The sequence below is a fragment of the Sylvia atricapilla genome, chromosome 3 (assembly GCF_009819655.1).
Source record: "Sylvia atricapilla isolate bSylAtr1 chromosome 3, bSylAtr1.pri, whole genome shotgun sequence".
Taxonomy (NCBI): domain Eukaryota; kingdom Metazoa; phylum Chordata; class Aves; order Passeriformes; family Sylviidae; genus Sylvia; species Sylvia atricapilla.
Window position 1 is genome coordinate 4,974,278 of NC_089142.1, and position 19,511 is coordinate 4,993,788.

General features: G+C 37.1%; 1 protein-coding gene across 3 annotated transcripts in view; it reads right to left on the minus strand.

The window, feature by feature from the left end:
* SUPT3H (SPT3 homolog, SAGA and STAGA complex component) overlaps positions 1 to 19,511 on the minus strand; it is a 255,503-nt gene that overhangs the window by 80,048 nt on the left and 155,944 nt on the right. For all 3 annotated transcript variants that reach the window (XM_066314686.1, XM_066314688.1, XM_066314685.1), the window contains exons 4-6: positions 4,739 to 4,825; positions 3,510 to 3,600; positions 1,733 to 1,869 (exon numbers count right to left, since the gene is read on the minus strand). In XM_066314686.1, the coding sequence (XP_066170783.1) occupies positions 1,733 to 1,869; positions 3,510 to 3,600; positions 4,739 to 4,825 (315 nt within the window). The remainder of the gene's footprint in view (positions 1 to 1,732; positions 1,870 to 3,509; positions 3,601 to 4,738; positions 4,826 to 19,511) is intronic.

The window sequence follows — 19,511 nt, forward strand, 5'->3', positions numbered from 1 at the left end:
TATACAATTCATGAATGTATTCTAAAATAAGATCTTGATTTTCTTTTTCTTTTTTTTTTTAACATGGAAACCAATCAAGAGTTCACAAAATGTAATGAAGTCAAGCAATAGAGAGAATTACTTTTTATATATAATACACACACACAGAGTTCATGAATTACAGTCTAGTGACAAAACTCAAAACATACAGTCTGATGAAAGGCAAATATTTGATTACAGACACACGTTTCTTGGTAGATAAACATAGATTCAGATTTGCCATTGTCTACAACAGAAAAACTCATACTTTTATCAACTTGTGTAGTCCTTTAGACCAGAAAATAAAGAAATGCAAAGTCAAGCACATAACCCATTCACTCAGAAGAATGCTGTTATCTATTTCTGTGTGTGCAAGCTCAAAGGATTTGCCTGCCGTTATGCAAAACATAACATTTTGCATAAATAAATAAGTAAGAGGCTAAAGAAAAGAAACCACCAGTTTCCAAAATACAAACAGTGGTTGGGTACAACTGTTCAATGACACAACTTCTCAGCTGGGGGGAAATGAGACTTGTTCCTAATCAAATTCTTAGAGAGAAGTGGTTCTTCATTAGGTTTTGATTTCTTCCCATTGCAGGGCAGAAAGGAGCAGAAAGCAGATTGGGAATGCTGCAGTTCTGAAAAGAGGCTCCATTAAGAATAAAGAAAGTAGAATTACAATGAGCACAGGATAAAAATTCCATTATTTCTTAGAATTTTCCATGAAACCCTGAAAGTTAAATGAAGCCCTAATAGCCAAATATTAAATGCAAAAATATTACCAAACACATGAGCCACCTCAGCATTGGAAGGAAACTCAAACCAAAGCCCCCAGCTTCCAGCACTCAAAGGGTGTAGAAATCACTCTACAAATATCAAATTTCCAACAGTCCTGTCCACTATGTTGGGGTCTGAAAATGGATGGAAATTGACTCAAATACTTTTCTGGAATTGTGAGTGTGCTCCCAGCACAATTTTGCCCTTGACATCCATTCTGCCTACAGAAAACATGAGGAAGAATTGAGCAGTTGAGCACGAAGAAGGGTGAAGGACTCTTCTCTGCATTCACTGTGGACCAGATAACCAAAAAGCCAGGATAGACCTGCCCACCCACAGAAAATTAGTCAAAAACACAGACCTCCATGCTAACACAGCTACACTGCTTCTAACTCCTGCTGAACTTCATGGGAGCCATGTGGCACTGCATTTTTTAATGTAGACAAAAATTTTCATCGCTACATAGAAAATAGGACTAGAAAGGATGGACAGAAGAGTTTATACTCAAGCATGTTTGCACAGAATATTTTAATTTCATCTGTAAGCTCTGTTATATGAAAAGAGTCCTCAAATGCTATTGAAACAATTTATTAAGAAGATAAGCAATGAAAAAGCAAAATACTGTTGTGAAAAATCTGCATGGAATATTTATAAATAGAATTTGCTTTCTACAGGAAGGGAATACAAATACACAGCAGACAGAAAGATCCATAACTACTCTTCTGCAATCTTCCTTCTCAGCATGTGTGCTTAGAAATCAAGAAACATTTGAAGGAATAGGAAAAATAATAAAATAGGATTTTTTTAGACCATCTGGGCAAAAGAAAAAATGCACAACAATGATTTAATGTGCAGCATGAAAAAAGCATCAGACCAGCATGATGTATTAAATGTTCCACAGTTTCTCTGCTGGTTATCAGTAAAAGGAGAGAATTACCTCCATCCGCTCCTGTTTGACATCATCAATCTCATCATCTTCAAACATGGCCAAGAGCTCTCCAGTCTGGTCAATGGAGTTGAGAAAGTCTTGGGCCAGCTTCTGCCTCTTGTTGGTGTTGTTGCTGTTGAATTTGTCTTCACGAAGACAAGCAAAGAACAACAAACGTAACCTATTTGACTTCTCCAAACATCACCTGATGTCTCTCAGAATGACATGCTTTAGAACCAGCACCGAGCAGAAAAAGCCTGCTCTTATTGTGCTCCTCATTCAAGCTGTGCTACCTGAACAAGGTGATGTCACTGCTCTGCTCCAGTCACAGCAAAACATCATCTTTAGTATTTTTTAGGATAATCAAGTAGTTTTTCATAATCTAGAGAAAACTAATCTGCTGCCCATATATCATTACTTCTCACCAAAGAATCTACAGTGGACACAGCTGTAAAGGGAACAACCCCTCTTTGGTAGAAAGAATTCGAGTTACTTGAGAGCAGAATATATTGAGGAAATGTTCTTCCCTGAGCACATGCAGAACATCCTCATTACCTACAGCCTCAAGCAAACCCTGACATAACCATCAAGATGCAGTTCCAGGGGTGAGGGACCATTGCTCTCAGTGAAACCTGGAGAATGCTGGAAAGATGATCTCTGTTGTTCTAAACAGCAGAGCAGCTGTAAAGGCATTAAATTCACAAAAGAAAATTAATGGCTTTAATTATCAAAGCCCACTAGAAAAGGCATTCTTTAATTCCAGGATAAACTGCCTTTAGGAAGCATTTCATGAACATCTACAAGACTTAGGGGAAATACTATTTGCTTCAAGTAGTGACACAAGCTAGAGTATTAAAACCCCAAAGCTTCCAGGTAAGAAGCTGTACTGCCAGATTGCTTGCACAAATGAAACACTAAAATAAAATGCCACAGGCAAATGAAATCTCAAATGAGCTGACAAAAACTTATCCACAGCTTGACAAAGTCAAAGTGAGAAGTACAACATTTACTTAGCATCAATGTGGATGTTCAGAGGAACCAAACAGAAGGAATTCATTGTATAGGAAAAAAAATAATAGAAGTTTCTGAGAAAGGAAGTAAATTTAATACAGAAAGCTGTGTATGGACATTGCTAGATGTTATAACAGTACAGTAAGGTTTAGATTTGCCATGATAAGTTTTAACTTAACTTTTTACAATGGAAATGTTAGTTCTAATATCAATATAAATCAACAAAACTTTAAACCAGGAAACTATATGCCATAAATTAATATATTTTTAATTCCAAGAGCTTTGTCTTTAAATGCATTGGTTATAAAATCTGTGACTTCCTCTTGGAATGCAGAAACAAAAGTGTTCCATTATTTAAACTACAGATTCAAAGTATAAAATGTTAAACTACACTAAAAAAATACCTATGCCATATATCACTGCTCAGTGACATCAGATTATAAGGATTTTTTATAAAAGCATGACAAAACCTTCTGATAATAATTTAACAAATGTCTATTCAATTGCAGGTGGTACATTTAAAATACAGATGCTGAAATCAATTAACCATTTAATCAGCACCAGTTTCCTACTTCAACAGAGCTCTGACATAAAGTCTTACTGTTCATCTGAATGGTAGATGCAAATGCTTACATATTTCAAAATGAAAAGAAACTTCCTCTAAAGAGACTTCTTTTGTGTCTCTATCAAGCGAAACATTAATGCTTTAAATTGAGCTGTTCAGCACCTTTACAAGACATCAAGCCTCTCCCAAATTAAGTAATTGTTTTTCTACCTTCGAGGAGGTCATCTTCTTCTATTCCTTTGACAATTTTAGATTTGTAGTCTCGAAAAAACATGTATTTAAGTAGCCTTTGAAGCTTCTTCTATGAGAAAAAAATACGTTTATATTAATGACTATTGCACAGTTATTTAATAAACTCTGTAACACACAAACATACAAATGTGTAGCACAGTAAATATAACTTTTAAAATATTTGTCATTTTAAATTCTGCAGAAAATACATAGAAAGTACCTCAGGACAGTATCAAATCCATATTAAATATTATTTATTTGAGCTCCTTGGTACTTTGCTGTGAGATAGAAATGACTTTTACTTTCAGAAAGGAGAAATTCATATTTCGGGCTTCTTTATGCCACTCCAAAATGTTTGCTTACTTTGGAAACTCTAGGCTAGAAATGCACATTTCCATAAACTTTGACACTGTATCAACCACCAAGTACAGCCTTACAGCTTTTATCAGATAAAGCAACTGCAATTTATTTTCATTTTTTAGTAGGTTTAATTTTGAAATGGTTTTGGTTGTTAGGTTTCATCTGTCAAATGAGTAAAGGAAAACAAAGGACAGAAAAGGGTGAGAGACAGAGGGAAGCTAAGGAAGAAAAGGGCAAAAAGGAAGAATAAATAATATAATTTAAAATAGTTGACAATTGTTGAAATAATTATTAAATTTGAGGAGAGAAATTATATTTTTCCCTTGTTGTCCTGCTCTAGTTACTATCCAGAGAAAGCAAGGCCATACCTAAATTTGGAGATTTTAGAGGGATAAAACACAGGACAAATATTATAAAATAAAATAAAGAGGAATTATAAACAGTCTACATGACAAAACTTGGTCACATTGTCAAATGTCACATTGACACCCTTCATAACCAGGGGGAAAATTAGAATGACTGATTTTTAATTGAAGGGACATAAAGCATAGGGATCAACATTTATATCTTACTAAGAAATCGTTTTGAGCTCTAAGGTACATTATCTACCCTAAAGCTTTGGGGAAAAAAATCAATTGATAATTGAAGCTGCAGGAAAAAACCGATTAATATTTCAAGTATTACAGAATAATTATAACATGCTCAATCAAACACAACTGCAGAGAAGCTATACTTTTAAATAAAGCTATTGATGATGATGGATTCCTTTACATAAGTTAAGAAAACACTTTAAAATGCAATAAGCAGCTGACTACATAAAATAAGACATTTCTGTCTAATTACTGTACCTTATCTTTGCGCATTAAGAACAGGAGATCTTCAGCAGAGATGACTCGAGCTCCTCTCATCTGAGAAACTTCAGCTGCTTGCTGCAACTAAAATAAATTAATAAATTAGGATGGCCTTTTCAGTGTTAAAAGCTTTATTCACTGGGGTTTGTTTTAAATAAATTCAGATAATATTTTGCATGGTTGTCCACAGCAAAATACAAGCTGTGCAGTAAAACACAAGCTGGGACTCTCAAAGGTGTCACTCACTTGAGTCTTGTTTGCCAAGAAGTGAATAACAATTTTATGAAAAGCCTGAAAGAGCTTTGACAAACCCCAAGAAAAAGCTTTTTTGTTTATGTTTTAAAATGATTGCTTTTAAAAAGTCCTGCTGCCCTTTTTTTTTTTTTTCTTCTCTCAGCACAGAAAATGAACATACAATTCTCTCAGGCAATGTAAAAATGCCAAATTCTTGCCATAGCACTTTATCTGCAACTGTGGAAGCGTGGCTGATCCCTCTCCCAATTTTTTAGAATAACAAATATTAATTTTAAACAGCTTACCTAAGTATTTTTTGAAAGAAACTCTACCCCTACTTGACTTAGCATTAGTACAAACCAGACTCACATGAAGAACTTTTTTAGGAATGCTCTTATTTCATTTGGGAGAAAGAAAATGAATTGATAGGAACCACCAACTCTATTAATGAAGGAATTGAAAAGCCTTATTGAGCAAACCAGGCCATTCAGCTGTGAAAGTGATAAAGGTGGGACTGAGCAAGGAATAACACAAAAATTGATAAGAGGCAGCCAAAGGAGTGTGAAGCAATGGACTGCCCTCACATCCACTATAACAGTGCCTAAAAAGGACTCAAATGCCTCAAATTGTGCTGTAAAAAGCAAAAAAAAAATCTCTTTGTAAAGGACTGAGTATATTGGCTTTCAGTAGGTGAAGGAAAATGGTGTTTTTACACAAAACTAGAACAGGTTAGAAACCTGGTAATCTGGGTTATCTGCACAGCTGATGCTTATCAAAGTGCTGGGCTAAGGAGGCTCAACCCAAATGAGCAAAAGGAGTCAATGGAATTTGCTCCTTTCTCCTCCCAAGCCTATTGTTCTGGAACAAAATCATCATGGAATCACAGAATGAGTTGGAAGGAAATTTTAAAGGTCAACTAGTCCAACTCTTGTAATGAGCAGGGACCTTCAACTAGACCAGGTTGCTCAGAGCTCCATCCAGTCTGACCTTGAATTTTTCCAGGGATGGGGAATCCACTGCCTCTGTGGACAAGCAGTTTCAGCACAAAACATAATGCTCTATCAACTGAGATAGAAGGGATACTTCACACTTTAGCCTCTAAAATAAAAAAGTTACTCCAAAAACCAGCTTTAATTGTAAGTTTTCTTGCCGTTAGTCTTGTTAACCCTCTGATGGAAAACTGACAGTGAGCACTGCAGAAACGTCATCAAAAGAAGAGATACCTTCAAACATTCTTGGTATTAAAATTTGTACACACCTGTAACATGATCAATAAACAGCAATTTAATTTATGTTCAAATAGCTCTATATTCTTCTTTAGAAATGCATTAATGCACCTGAAAATAATTTAAAGAAATCCTATCCTTCATATTCACACTAGCAATGGTTTCACTCAGTATCACTGGCTGAATAAGTATATTATTAATCTGAGCTCCCATGCTGCTATGACTTGAAATAGGCCTATTCAGAAGTTAAAAAGATCAACAAAAACAGTAGCTGTTTCTAATATCCAAAGAAGAGGAAAGGGGGGCGGGGAAGAATTTTCATTTTGGCAAGTGTTCAGTGGGCAAAAGATTCAGTCCATAAATCATAATACTGGACTGCATTAATTTTTTTCCACACTAATCACATGCACACAAAACGTTAACTGTATCTGGTACGCACAACACAAAACATACTGCGTGAAGAGGTTCAGATTTTCCCCTTGGAACTCTCTCTTGGCCCTTGCAGTCACTGAGACCAGAGAGATTTCAGGAATTCCGAAGTCACAGTAACATAATCTCACTTGAAAAATGTAAGAATGTGAAAAACGATAGCTCTATTTTTTGGCATAAGCAAAACTGTTTCTTATTTTGATTAGTTTGAGGGCACGCAAGCTACTTATGTTTCTAACATAAAATATAAAGAGTTGGATAAAAAAAAAAAAAAATTACCAAGAACGAGCCAATATTCCTCTCTGGTGTAAATCTATTGCAGCTAATGGATTTATGCCAAGGCTGACTTTGGCCCCACTGAGCTTAAAAGTGTTAGAAAACCTGACCTTAGCATGGTGATAACACAACACAGCTTTCCGAAATATCATGTAAAACAATGGCAGAAATATCCAAAGGGAAAGCACACCCTGGTTCCCAAACACGCACAAGGATGATCTCTTGGCCCTTTCCAATCCAATCCAAACCATTCCATGACTCTCTGAGACATAAAGTTCAGGTATGTTAATTTCCATGTGTAGCTGAAATACCTTATTTTTCCAAATGATAAACATGTGACAATGACATTTATAGCAAAGGTTGTGTGTGAGCTGCTCGTAGGAACCTTGCAATGAAGGAAGGGAGAGTAAAGGAGCAAAGGCCAAATTCACGTCCCATTTGCATCTAAGTAAATGCTGAGTAACACTGTTTACTTTAATAGAGTTATTCTGGGCTAAAGACAAGATCAAAATCTGGAATAATATCCTCAGTTCCTACCAAAACAATGAAAACTTTATTCTCATATTGCCTTGACTTCTGCATCTATTTTATTTTAAGGAATGGACACAGCATTTAATTTCTTTGGCTTTAAGAAAGCAAAGTACGAAAATAATTACTTCCTGTTCAGTTATAAAATATGGATTATTTATCCAAACAGACCATAATGAGTTCTGCATCGGTACACGTATTTACCTGGGAAACCAGGGTATGCTCAGGTAAATATGTATCCAAGCAATTAAATAAAAATTACGTTCCGCAGAGCCGAGGCTGGGGGGAAGATGTATTTATAGTTTAACACACACATAATTGACTCATTCAAACCACAACGTGAGTGCTTTGCTATAATTAGTATTATAACAAACTGTCTTATTTGACTGTCCCAGAGTTGCCATTAATATGCAATAAGCTCTGGTTCCTGAATTTCCGGAGCTGAAGGCCTTGTTGAGTCATTACGTGATGAAGGGGGATTTCAGGAAGCCGTGCCAAAGAACCAATCCATCCCCGAGCACCCAAGCATTTGTCATCCCAGCAAAGCTCTTCTCAGCTCCCTGAAACCAGGAGGTGCCTCACCCCTGGCTGCAGTGGGAGCACAGGGGGGTTTCACTCAGGGAGCAGCACTGCCCATGACTCCAGACTATAGATGGGATAAAAATGCTGCAGGAACTGTTCATACATGAGGTTACCACACGGCAAAGGAGCAGTCACGGCAAGAATTTCCCACCATCTCCCTTCTCCAAGCCTCAGTGCCAGTCACAGAATTTGGGGCTGCAGCAGCCCCAACATACTCACTGGCCTTCTATTTTTTTTTTAGTTTTTAAATTATTAAATAATTACACGTTACAAAATATTTTGTTTGGGGAGATAGTGAAGAATGGCAAACAATCCAAATTACTCAGGTATTTTAAGAAAAACAGGCTAAATTCCCTAATACCTGCAAACAATGTCTGAGACCTTGGAGTCTGAATATATTTTTTATTACAGCAGAATTATGAACCCCTAAAAGTGAAGTTTAAATAACGGAAGTGTTGAAATGATTTTAACTATAGGAGCGCAAATAGCTGTTAATAATTAGGAGTTTATGAAAAATAAGCGTATTTTACAATTTTTCCCATTACAAAGAAGGTAGTATATGCAGCAACTATATTTTAAAGCCTAAGAAGAAATGGCTGGGGAATAATATTTTAAAATGTAATCACAGGTTTAATGACTTTATGAAGTTAACTTTCTTGGCAGGATGAACTGAAGTATGTTAACAGTCACCTTACGGCTATTTTCTTTTTGCAACTTCTGCAAATTATAGATTTGTTGAAAGGAGTATTCATTTTCCTGTGACAGAAGCACAGTTACTTCAATGGGACTGTCTGCTTTTTTTTCTTTCTTCCAGAATTATTTTTTCTTCCACTACCTCCAAAGTCAACAATCACTGATACTTCTTCTACAAAACCGTCTTGATGGACAAACAGACAAAAAGCTGGAAAACAAACACACCGTGTTGTGACATAATCCTTCCAGTTAAACTGCAGGACAGAGTCGGAACAGTGATGTTTGCATGCCTTGGAACTGCTGGGAGCCAAGAATAATGCCGCAGGAGCTACAATTTTGTTTTCATTATACAAGAAAATTAGATCATAGTTCACCTGAGTGGATTTTTTTTTCAGAGGCAGGAAGGTGGTTGTGTTATTAAATATGCATTAAAATGGCCTATTTTCTCACCTTTTCTAGGTAAAAACCATACTATTGTATAATTACCAAATAATATTCTGAAATAAGATAGAATCCTGTAAATACATTCAAAACAGAGCATCCTGATACTTTTATGAAGGCAACTAAATAGAAAAGGGAAATACAGGTTTTCCCTTCAAACTTTTCATGCAATATCTCATATGCTACTAACAGTGGCACATGAACTTCTTGTCCTAACACACAGAGACAGAAAACACTGAATTTGTTTCCACAAATCAGCACAGGGATGTGTTTCATGCACTTAGCACATCTTGGGGAGATAACTACATTAGAGCACTCTGACAGGTAAAGATTCAGGATCATTGCACAAGGGTTCACCAGCACGACTGAATCATCACAATCTCTCTAAACCAGAAAATGCGCATCTGCAGGTTAAAAGACAACCAATTTTCTTCTTAATAGATATTCAGTTTCAAATATAAGTATTTTTTTACTGCAGATCATTGAATATAACATCAGTTCATTGTATGTGACCTCTAGAAGATGAAGCTTTGTGTCACATTTTGAGGTTTTAGAGAATCATGGAATCATAGAATTGTTTAGGTTGGAAAGTACCTTTAGGATCATTGAGTCCAACCATTTCCCCAGCACTGCCAGGCCACCACTAACTCAGTTCCCCAAGTGCCACATCCACACATCTGCTAAATCCCTCCAGGGACAGTGACTTCCCCACTTCCCTGCAGTCTCAATGCAGTTTCAATGTTTGACCACCCTTCCACTGCAGAAAATTTTTCCTAAATACCCAGTCCAAATCTAGTGGATTTTCAAATATCCACTGTACTTTGGCAAAACTTGAGTCTATCTCCTCTTGTCCTATCACTTGTTACCTGGGAGACCAATCCCCACCTGGCTTCAACCTCCTTTCAGGGAGCTGCAGAGACTGATGAGAGCTCGTGTTTTATGCTTGACATACAGTGAATCTCAGTCTGTACAGATCATGGGAAAAAGAAAACATGAGTTCATACCCCACAGCCCCTGACATCTACTGAGATCTTGGTTTCAAGGACATAATTTGCTATATTTGTCCCTTTATGAAAACTGTATTTTCAGGTCCCTAAAGCAAGATCAACGGCTTCATGTCACCTTCTCTTGACTTCCAGTTGAGGCAGCCCAGAGAGCTGGATCTGGATACAGATCTGGAGCCCACAGCCAGTTCCTCATAGCTGAAGAAGAATTACCCCAAAAGCATCTTTGGCAATAAGGAGGTTACCCAGAGACTCCCTCCAAAAGCACAAAGAACACATCTACAGGCCCATACTCTATGATTTTAATGTCAGGGGTGACAAGCAGCTGATATAAAATTAAGAACACAGATTGTCCCTGTCACAGGAGAAAACAGCCCTTCCTTCAGCTGCCTTCAGACTGAAATTGGGTAAAATTGAGTCCCAAGATCTCCCCACACCTCAGTCTACATGGTTTTTACCACACCACTGCTATACAACAGCCCCACAGATCACTACAATGAATATATTTTATGAATATTCCCACCTTTTAAATTGAACATTTAATATAAATTTAGACATTAGCATCTCTCTACATTTTACTCACACATCACATACTTCTTCTGATCATCGAAAAGGTCATAAAGTTTTCTTGGTCGGTTCTTTATGATTTTTAGCAACATATTCAGTACAATCATGGTAGAAAAAAAACACAAAAAAGATGCTACACACAGAGGGTGTTTCTGCTCAGAGGGAGCAAAAATAGCAAAGGAAGAACATGGACAGCTTGAGTTCATGTTCTTCATGTTACAAACGATCTTTCTAAAAACACTGAAGAAAAAATCAGAAGTATGTACAGAGCCTTTAGAAAACTACATGGAGTTAGCCTGTGTAATGGAATGGGCCAATAGGAAAATGCACTGTGTTCCTCAGCTCTGTTACTTTCTGCATCAATTGGAGACAGAATGATTCCTTTAAAATTATATTTAATAGTTTACTAAGAAAAAAATCCAAATAAATAGTGAAATTAATACTTCTGTTTTGCAAAAGTTGAGCTTGAATGAAAGGACTTTTTAAAAAATCTCTTCTTTATAAATAATTTAAGCTAAACTTCTTAAATTAGAGGTTGTTTTTCCATTTTCTGTCACATAGGGTAAAAGGATTTAATGCATTTACGATCAATAACTGTATTTCAACTTTAGCTTTAGATTTAGATTTTTTCCTTCTTTCAATTCAAATTCCAAAAATCAACATTTTGGACCAACATTTTATAGCTGCAATTCTTCTACTCTCCAGGAAACAGAAGAAACTCTATTGCACACCTGACATTTATAGCAAGTAACACTGACCAAAGTAAGTGAATTTAGACCAACAACATTAAAACCACACAGTCTCTAGGTGCAGAAAAGTATTCTGACTCACTGAACTCAGTTTTAATGTGGTCAAATTATTCAGTGGCTACATAGGTGTTAATTCAAGATTTGGTGTGTCACTGGGGATGGCAACTGCTGATGTTCTCTCACTGCTGGTGGTAACAGCAGGCAAGAAAACAAACTGGGAAACTTCTACGGCACCTGTTATTATTACAAGGTAGGGAAAAAAATCTTGAAAAATATAATTTGAGTGGAAATGATGGAGCAGTGTTCTTTAGAACGAGCAAGAGGCTGTGAAAAAAGCTTTGTGAAGTGTGAACTTTATAGATATGAAAGATTCATTAGCCAACCTGAAACTGAAAAATTCTCACAGCCAAAAGGCCTCTGCAAACCTCTGGAAACAGATTTCTCCACTTCTGAAGATGAGTGTAGATGTCCTCTGTTATTGATTATCCATGTTCTAGGATTGTCAGGATATTCTAAATGCTGAGGTAAATGGTGCCCATTCCCTGGTAAATCACTGGCATAAATGCTTCCTGTATCTAAACTATATAAACGATGAAGTTTTGGAAGAAATTATTGTAGAATCATTGAATAGTTGGAGCTGGAAGGGACCTTTAAAGTTCATCTAGTCCAAATTAAAATAAAATCAACAAGATATGGTCTGAAACTTTCCCAAGGGGCTGCTTCTTTTTCACAGCACTATGACTATAGATATTCCAAGTGGAGAATCTCAACAATAACTACTATTTCCATCTAAGTTACATCTTAAAATGCCTTTATGCTACTAAATTACTTTAAAAAAATAAGAACATACAAAGTGTTTACCAATAAATGTGTGCATATTTCCTTTAGAAAAGAAAAAAATTCGAATTTACTATTCTTACAAACTGAAGATAATATTATCTCTGAATATTTAATTAACTCAGTTTTATTTCTCTTCCATCAATTATTTCTATTTCTTTTCTTTCTCTAATATTACTGTGGCATGCAAACCAGCAGAGGTTTACATTATCCCTCGGCTTCCTGTCCTTTGGTTTCAAATCCCAGAAGAAACCACCACTCAGGATTATTCTTACACAGCTTCCAAGGCTGCAAGCATAAAAACCCCTGCTCTCTGTTGATTGAGAGACCATCTAATATAAACAGGTTCCTTTCTCCCATTGCTGTTGAGAGCACCATTTGTTTAAATCATGTATCCTTACACTGCTCACACAGGAAAATAATCATTGCCCTATATTAGTTTCACCAGAACACTAAATAAATACTCTTCCTTTCCATATGACAGCAAATTAGAATCAGGCGTCACTGTCTGACACAAGGAAAATAAGACATGTATTTACCCACTCCAAGCCCAGAGATAAAGTGCTTTTAGAGGAAGCCTCAGGGCAATGAAGTATTGCTATGAAGAGCTGGTAACCATTAGTGCTCTGAATTTAGGGGACCTTGACAGGTTGGAGAGATGGGCAGAGAACTGTCTGAAATTCAACGAAGGTAAATGCAGTAAGGAGGAAAAACCTCTGGATCTGGTACAGGCTGGGACTGACCTGCTGTAAAGCAGCTCTGCACAGAAGGACCTGAGGGTCCCGGGGAACAACAAACTGTCCATGAGCCATCGTGTGCCCTGAGGCCAATGCCAATGATGTCCTGGGGGGCATCAGGAAGAGCATTCCAGCAGATCACGGAGGGCATCCTGCCCCTCTCCTCAGCCCTGCTGAGGCACATCTGGAGTTCAGTTCTGGGGTCTTCAGTACAAGAGATGTGGAGCTCCTGGAGTGCATCCAGTGCTGGGTGACAAAGATGATGGAGGCACTGGAGCATCTCCCTGCCCAGGAGAGGCTGAGGGAGCTGGGGCTGTTCAGCCCCGAGAGGATCCCCAGCTGAGAGGGGCCCTCAGCCCTGGGTGTCCCTGTGTGCAGGGAGGGCTCAGAGCAGGGCCAGGCTCTGCTCCAGGGTGCAATGAAGGATAAAATGTCAAATCTCAGAGCATGAGCAAGGCACTGCTCTGAAGATTTAGAGTTGGACACAAAAGTAGAAAAAAAAGGATGCAGATTCAAACAAAAAATATAAACACCAAAAATACAAAATACAAAAATACCAACATCTTCTCTTAGGTCTAGAAATTTTTACAGCCCTGGAGAGATATGCCATCATGTTCATGCTATGAAATACTATAGTAATGATGGAAGATTTTGTATGTTAAAAGATTTTACCTGAAATGATTGATATTTGAGTTTCTTCTCACTTTTTTATTCTCTTCAGATTTAAGTGCACATGCCAACTAAGTGGGAGCTTCTCAGTCTGGATGAGGACTTTAAGTAAATGCTGTAGGATCTCTCAGATTAAACAGTGAGACATATAAGAGATGTAGAGGACTATGAGTTTTAATGGTTGTGGATGACAGAGACCACACAGGTGTCTTGGCTCAAGGTACATTAAACTGCCTGCAGAATTTTGACACTCAGGTGTCACCTTGCAAAATGTCAAATTATCAGTAGAATAATTATCAGTAGAAAAAAATTATCCAAATTATCAGTAGAAAAAAAAACCTCTAACCATTTCGTTTCAATACTTTTTCAACCAAAATATATGCAGTGTACATTATGACACTGGAGAAAGGTTCATCCTGTCCTGTAATTTTTAATGTCAATGAGGACAAGATATAATCAGCATGAACCTCAATATAGGCAGTTCTATGAATTTTTTGGCCTTATATCAGAAAAGTCCTTCCAGGATATTTCAAAATGGGTTCAAAATTATAAATCTGTAACTACTTTCTTCCAATAATCTTCCAATACAATAAAAAAGAAAAAAATAGAGAGAAAACAATAGTCCCAGTCCAAGGCATACCCATTTTTATGTAAAAATGAGGAAAGGAAGTCCAAATTTTTCTAAGTATGTGTGGCTTTGCTGTATTTTCTTACTCATTGGTATGAATTATAATTCTCAGTCCTTAAGAAAAAGCAAACATGGTAAATTGTACAGGTGATAGCACGAATGTGACAGATTTTGTCTTGGGAAAATCAAAGAAAGCAACAAGTAGGGAGCTTTGCTCAGAGACAGAAAAGAAAGCAGCATGAAGGAGCATAAATATAAAATCTGAACAACAGATATTTGTGTCTGAAAAAGACCCTGATTTCCAAACTCCTATTTAATGTTCATTCTTTAATTAACATTCATTTCCCAAGGACATAAGTTTGAAAAGGCTGTTTCACATTACTTTAGCACGAAGAGAAAGAATCACTTTTAAGCCATGAAAAGGCTGGGGAAAAAAAATAAACATGCCTTCTGAATATAATTTCCTCTTTATTGCTACTGCAAAGTTATGAAATGAAATCTATTATTTAATTACATTGGATCAAGCAACAGGAAGAGAAGGGAGTGTTTGAGTCACAACATCCCTGTAAGGATAAATTACTACACTTCCTCTTACTAAAAGACAGTTTTAATGAAAATGTGAAAATGGTTAAAATCAAACTACTGGGAGGTAGAAAGATTTTGCTAACATAAAAAACACATAAAATGCACTCTGAAAATCTGAACAGAAATAGTGATAACAACACAGGGAAAGAGTAGTAACATTTCTGCCAGAACATCAATAGTTTGAAAATTATTTATTCAGATCCTGAAGATAGTTTAAAAACTATACAATAGCTTCTGGGCCTGCTTTGTTTAATGCTTTTCATTGGACATATTTAGATAATCTATTATGAAAATGTCAAAATTTATCTCCTATTACTACCAAAACTTTATTAGCCATGTGGGTCATCGCTTAGCTCTGCTTCATGTTTACTAGATCCTTCAAATTGAATGCAACTGTTGGAATAGGTAAAGCATTTTATTTCTTATGTAGGTTCTTGACATAACAATTTGGGAGGGCTTTAAACCCTAATGAACAGATAGACTGAATTCTAAAATCTTGGAATAGTTCACTTGGCAACTGATGAAGCGCCCACAACTGGGATATGAATGTGCAAATGCTGTGATCTTAAATATAATTTAAATTCACTTTGACTTGTGTGGAGAATGTCTGAAATTACCTTTCGTGGATATACTACCTTTACTCAAGGTTATGATACACTAAAATACGAGGACATTTCACAGATAATTTGATTAACAATGGAAAGTCTCTTGGAGGTTGTTCAGAAAAGCTTCTCCTAAGCCCAAGGGTGGTATGAGAGACACACGTTTCTTTAAAAAAGTTATTCTGGAGGCAGCAGAGACTGATTTCCTGTTTCAGAGACTGGATTGACTTCTCAAGAGTGCAGGATGGATGACATGAAAGGCATGAGTGTAAACGTAACATTTTTTAGGGAAAGATGCAGAGAGGTTTTGAGACAGATAAAGGAAACAAGATAGAAAAATCTCTTTGCAAAAAAATTCTAGATGGAAGACTTTAATGGAGTCCTCCTAATATTTGGTCCATGGTCTACTTCCAAACTTCTAACAGTCCATGAAAACAGTCACAAAAAAAGCCCTTTTAGTCATGTGGAGCACTAAAGAATCCCATAACTCTTGTATTATTTAAAGAAGTTTAATCTTCAATAATAAATTTAGGAGGTTACTTGTTCTTAATGGGTAGAAGTCACCTGGACTTGACCTGTTGAATGCAGGAAAACAGAAAATGGGCCAAGAACCTCCTTGAACATTGTGTGTATTTCTTATTCTTCTCTTGAAACTCAGGTTATTGGCCACTGTCAGACTTGAACTGACTATGGAGATATTTGGTCATATTCAATGAATTTTTGAATATTTTACCTACCAATGGTTCATAATTTAAGCTTGCACATTCTCTAACTGGATATGAACTGGAAAGGCTTTGGCACACAGTCAGTCCAGTCAATCCAAACCACTACCAGCTGACTGAGCCAGGAATCTGATAAAATAGAGGAAGCAGAGATTCATGTCAAGGGACAGAAGTACTCAGTATTTTGTAAAAACCTCTGGAAACTGGCAACAGGTCCAAGGAGAGAAGACAAATAATTTCCAATGCCCTGAGGAGAGGAGCTCTGCTTTGGGAATCCAACTCTACAGCCTTGTAATTAAGTGCAGCTCCACTGAAACTGCTCTCGTGCTGAATTCTGAAGGCTGAGCACAAAGCCAGGATATCCATTACTGGTGCCAGAGGAGTCAGAAGGTAATGCCAGTGATGCCAGTGGGGCGGAGGAAAATTAAATGTTTCCAGCCTTTATCTTGATCCCTTGGGAGGCACAAAGGAAGTGCCAGCACCAGAGGTCTAAGGTCCAGAGAAACATCACTGAAATCTTCAAGAGAAGATGAGGGTCTCAGGGCAAAAAAACCCCAAGGATGTAAAGTGAAACCATGATTCTCTGATTCTGTCCATGGTAAAGGCTGAGCCTTAGCACAACCACTGGAATTCTGATCGTTTAGATCCCAGAAAAATTGTAACACAGGTTACTACAAGAAGAGATCTTTATGTTTCTGCATAAGTGAACAGTTTAAATGCGGTGAAAAAAGGAAATTCTTCTCTAATTATTAGAGATATTCTCTGCAGTGTTTATGGAAATAGAGGGAAAACTATAGCTGGATAAAGTGCAACAAACAAAAAACCCTTGAGAAATACCCCCACAAAAACACATGACAAATAAATGGAAAATTACCTTCATTCCTGAAAAACAATAGGACAATTCCATTTCTCTCATATATTTACAAGAAGGTGAACTCAACTATTAGTCACAAACTGTTAACTATGTTTACCAAAAAGAGTGAAGAGTGAGTGAAACCAAAACAGGTGTCACAAAGATAGAAAGAAATCTCTGTTCTCATAATGACAGAGTGGATGATGCCTCTCTGAAGGACGTGCGGAAGGAGTGATCCAAAGGGAAATGTAGAGTGTTGATCAAGAGGTAGGATAGAAAAGATGAAGGCTGGGTAAAATTTTAAAAGGAATAATGATTATTGAGAGGATTTAACAGGTCAAGAAAGTAGGGGTTAAGATTTTTAATAATCAAGACAAAATTGTCCATTAGTACAGTTCACTCTCCTTTTGGGTTGCTGTCAAGGCTTCCTCCTATTACTGTGGAAAAGGTGGGTCACCTATGTAAATTTTACTGTCATGTTCACATGATATTGATATCTGCTCTACATCCCCTTTACAAACAGGCCAAAGGAGGCACAGATCCACATCCCACACATGGGCAAAGACATTTCCCTTTGTTTGCCTCCCTCTCCATCCAATTAACAGCACTCGTCACTGCTTACAATTCACCTCTCACACAATAGGAAACAGCTGCACAATAATGCAGAAATACATATTTTAAAAACCCCAAATGAATCTAACTTCTAGAGCTTAAATTTAGAGTTTGTTGTATCTAAACTTGCATGCACTCCTAAGCAAAAACTATAAAGCTGTGAAATGCAGAGGTGATTTAGCAGACATGCAAACCATAAAAACTGTGCCCGATACATTTCTCTTCTAATTTAGAGTAAGTGCGCCAGTCTTATATCATATGGAATCATAATTCTCTGTGACGTTTAAACCAAAAACTAACTAAACATTTAAACTAAAAACCTGCAAACCTCCCTAAAGCTTTACAAACAGTATCAGTCATTTTAATATAAAGCTAAGAGACAGTAGCATAAACAATGTCAACACAGTAACTACTTTGTACTACTTTTCAAAACATGCACCTGGAATACTAGAAAAGTAAACTCCTATACTCATAACAAGTCACTTTTCAGTCAGTGGCTTTTTGAGGAGGAATAGGATCTGCAGCATGCAAGAAAGCCACACTATTAGAAGAAGTGAAGAAGTATAGGAGTAAAGGACTGCCAAAAGTAAGGCTTAATTAGGTTTGCAAGCCAAATTAAGAAGCAAAGCAAAGGAGGCTTCAGACATAAACCAGTATAAAAAAAAGATAATCTGTGCTGAATGAAATAGAGATGGAAAATATAAACATGGCTCCAGAACAGGAGAATAATTTTCACTGAGCATTGAGAAAAACTGAGGTTTTGAGCATGGGAGCAAAGGCTGCACAATTCATGGAAGAGATACACTGGACTAAACTATTTCTGCTGTACTGAATGGAAGTAAAACTCAACGATTTTAATTCACTCCAGTCATCAGCACCGGATATCTCAGATGTGAATGAACTGTAAACATAACAATGTCTGCTGGCATTAATATTCAAATAAATCAGCTTTGTTTGGGGAAGCTAAAGGGATCAAATAATTATAGGCTGCTGCCTCCAATAATTGAAAAGCAATTAAAAAATGACAGATCCAAATTCTTCTTGTTAATGTCAGATGATTTAATGAGGGATGACAGCTGCAAATTGTAATTTGGAAAGATTGAGTAGGGTGTTAGGAAAACCCTTCTCATGGGAGGACAGAGCATCTTTGCAACAGTTAAACAGGAGAAGCTCTGAAAAAATTCCTTGGTGGAATTGCCAAAGCATGAGCTGGACAAGGCCATGGCTGAGCAGATGTGGCACAGGTGATAGTCCTCCTGTGAGTGGGTTGGATCAGACATCTCCAGGGGCCTCACTGCATTCTATATATCCTTGCAGAATTTCTTAGTAGAGAAAATTACTTCTGTCCCTACATGTTCCAGCACAACAGCTACCCTCTCCTCCATTTGGAACAGAGTTCCCTATCTACTGCCACACCAAAATTAAAATTCTGATCAAAAGTAGTGCGTCATCAAAGTGAAAGTGCAGAAAGTCAGAGCCCAAGGGCTCTTCAAGAGACAAAGAACACAGATGGAGGTGACAGCAACCCCACAACATCTTTGAATTGTTGCTACAATTGTTAATATCCCCAGTATTTACCAGGAGGAGAAGCTTCCAATGGCATTGTTAATAAGAAGCCAAAGAAAGGTCTACTCCTTCACCCCAGGCATCCCACCGTGCACTGAACAAGAGGTATGACACGATGAAATTTGGTGACTCCTTCAGAACTAATAAATGCATAAAAATCACAGGTTTCATCACAGCAAGTCATGGAGGCTGAAAATGGCAGTTGTGTGTAAAACAAGTTGAGCAAAGTT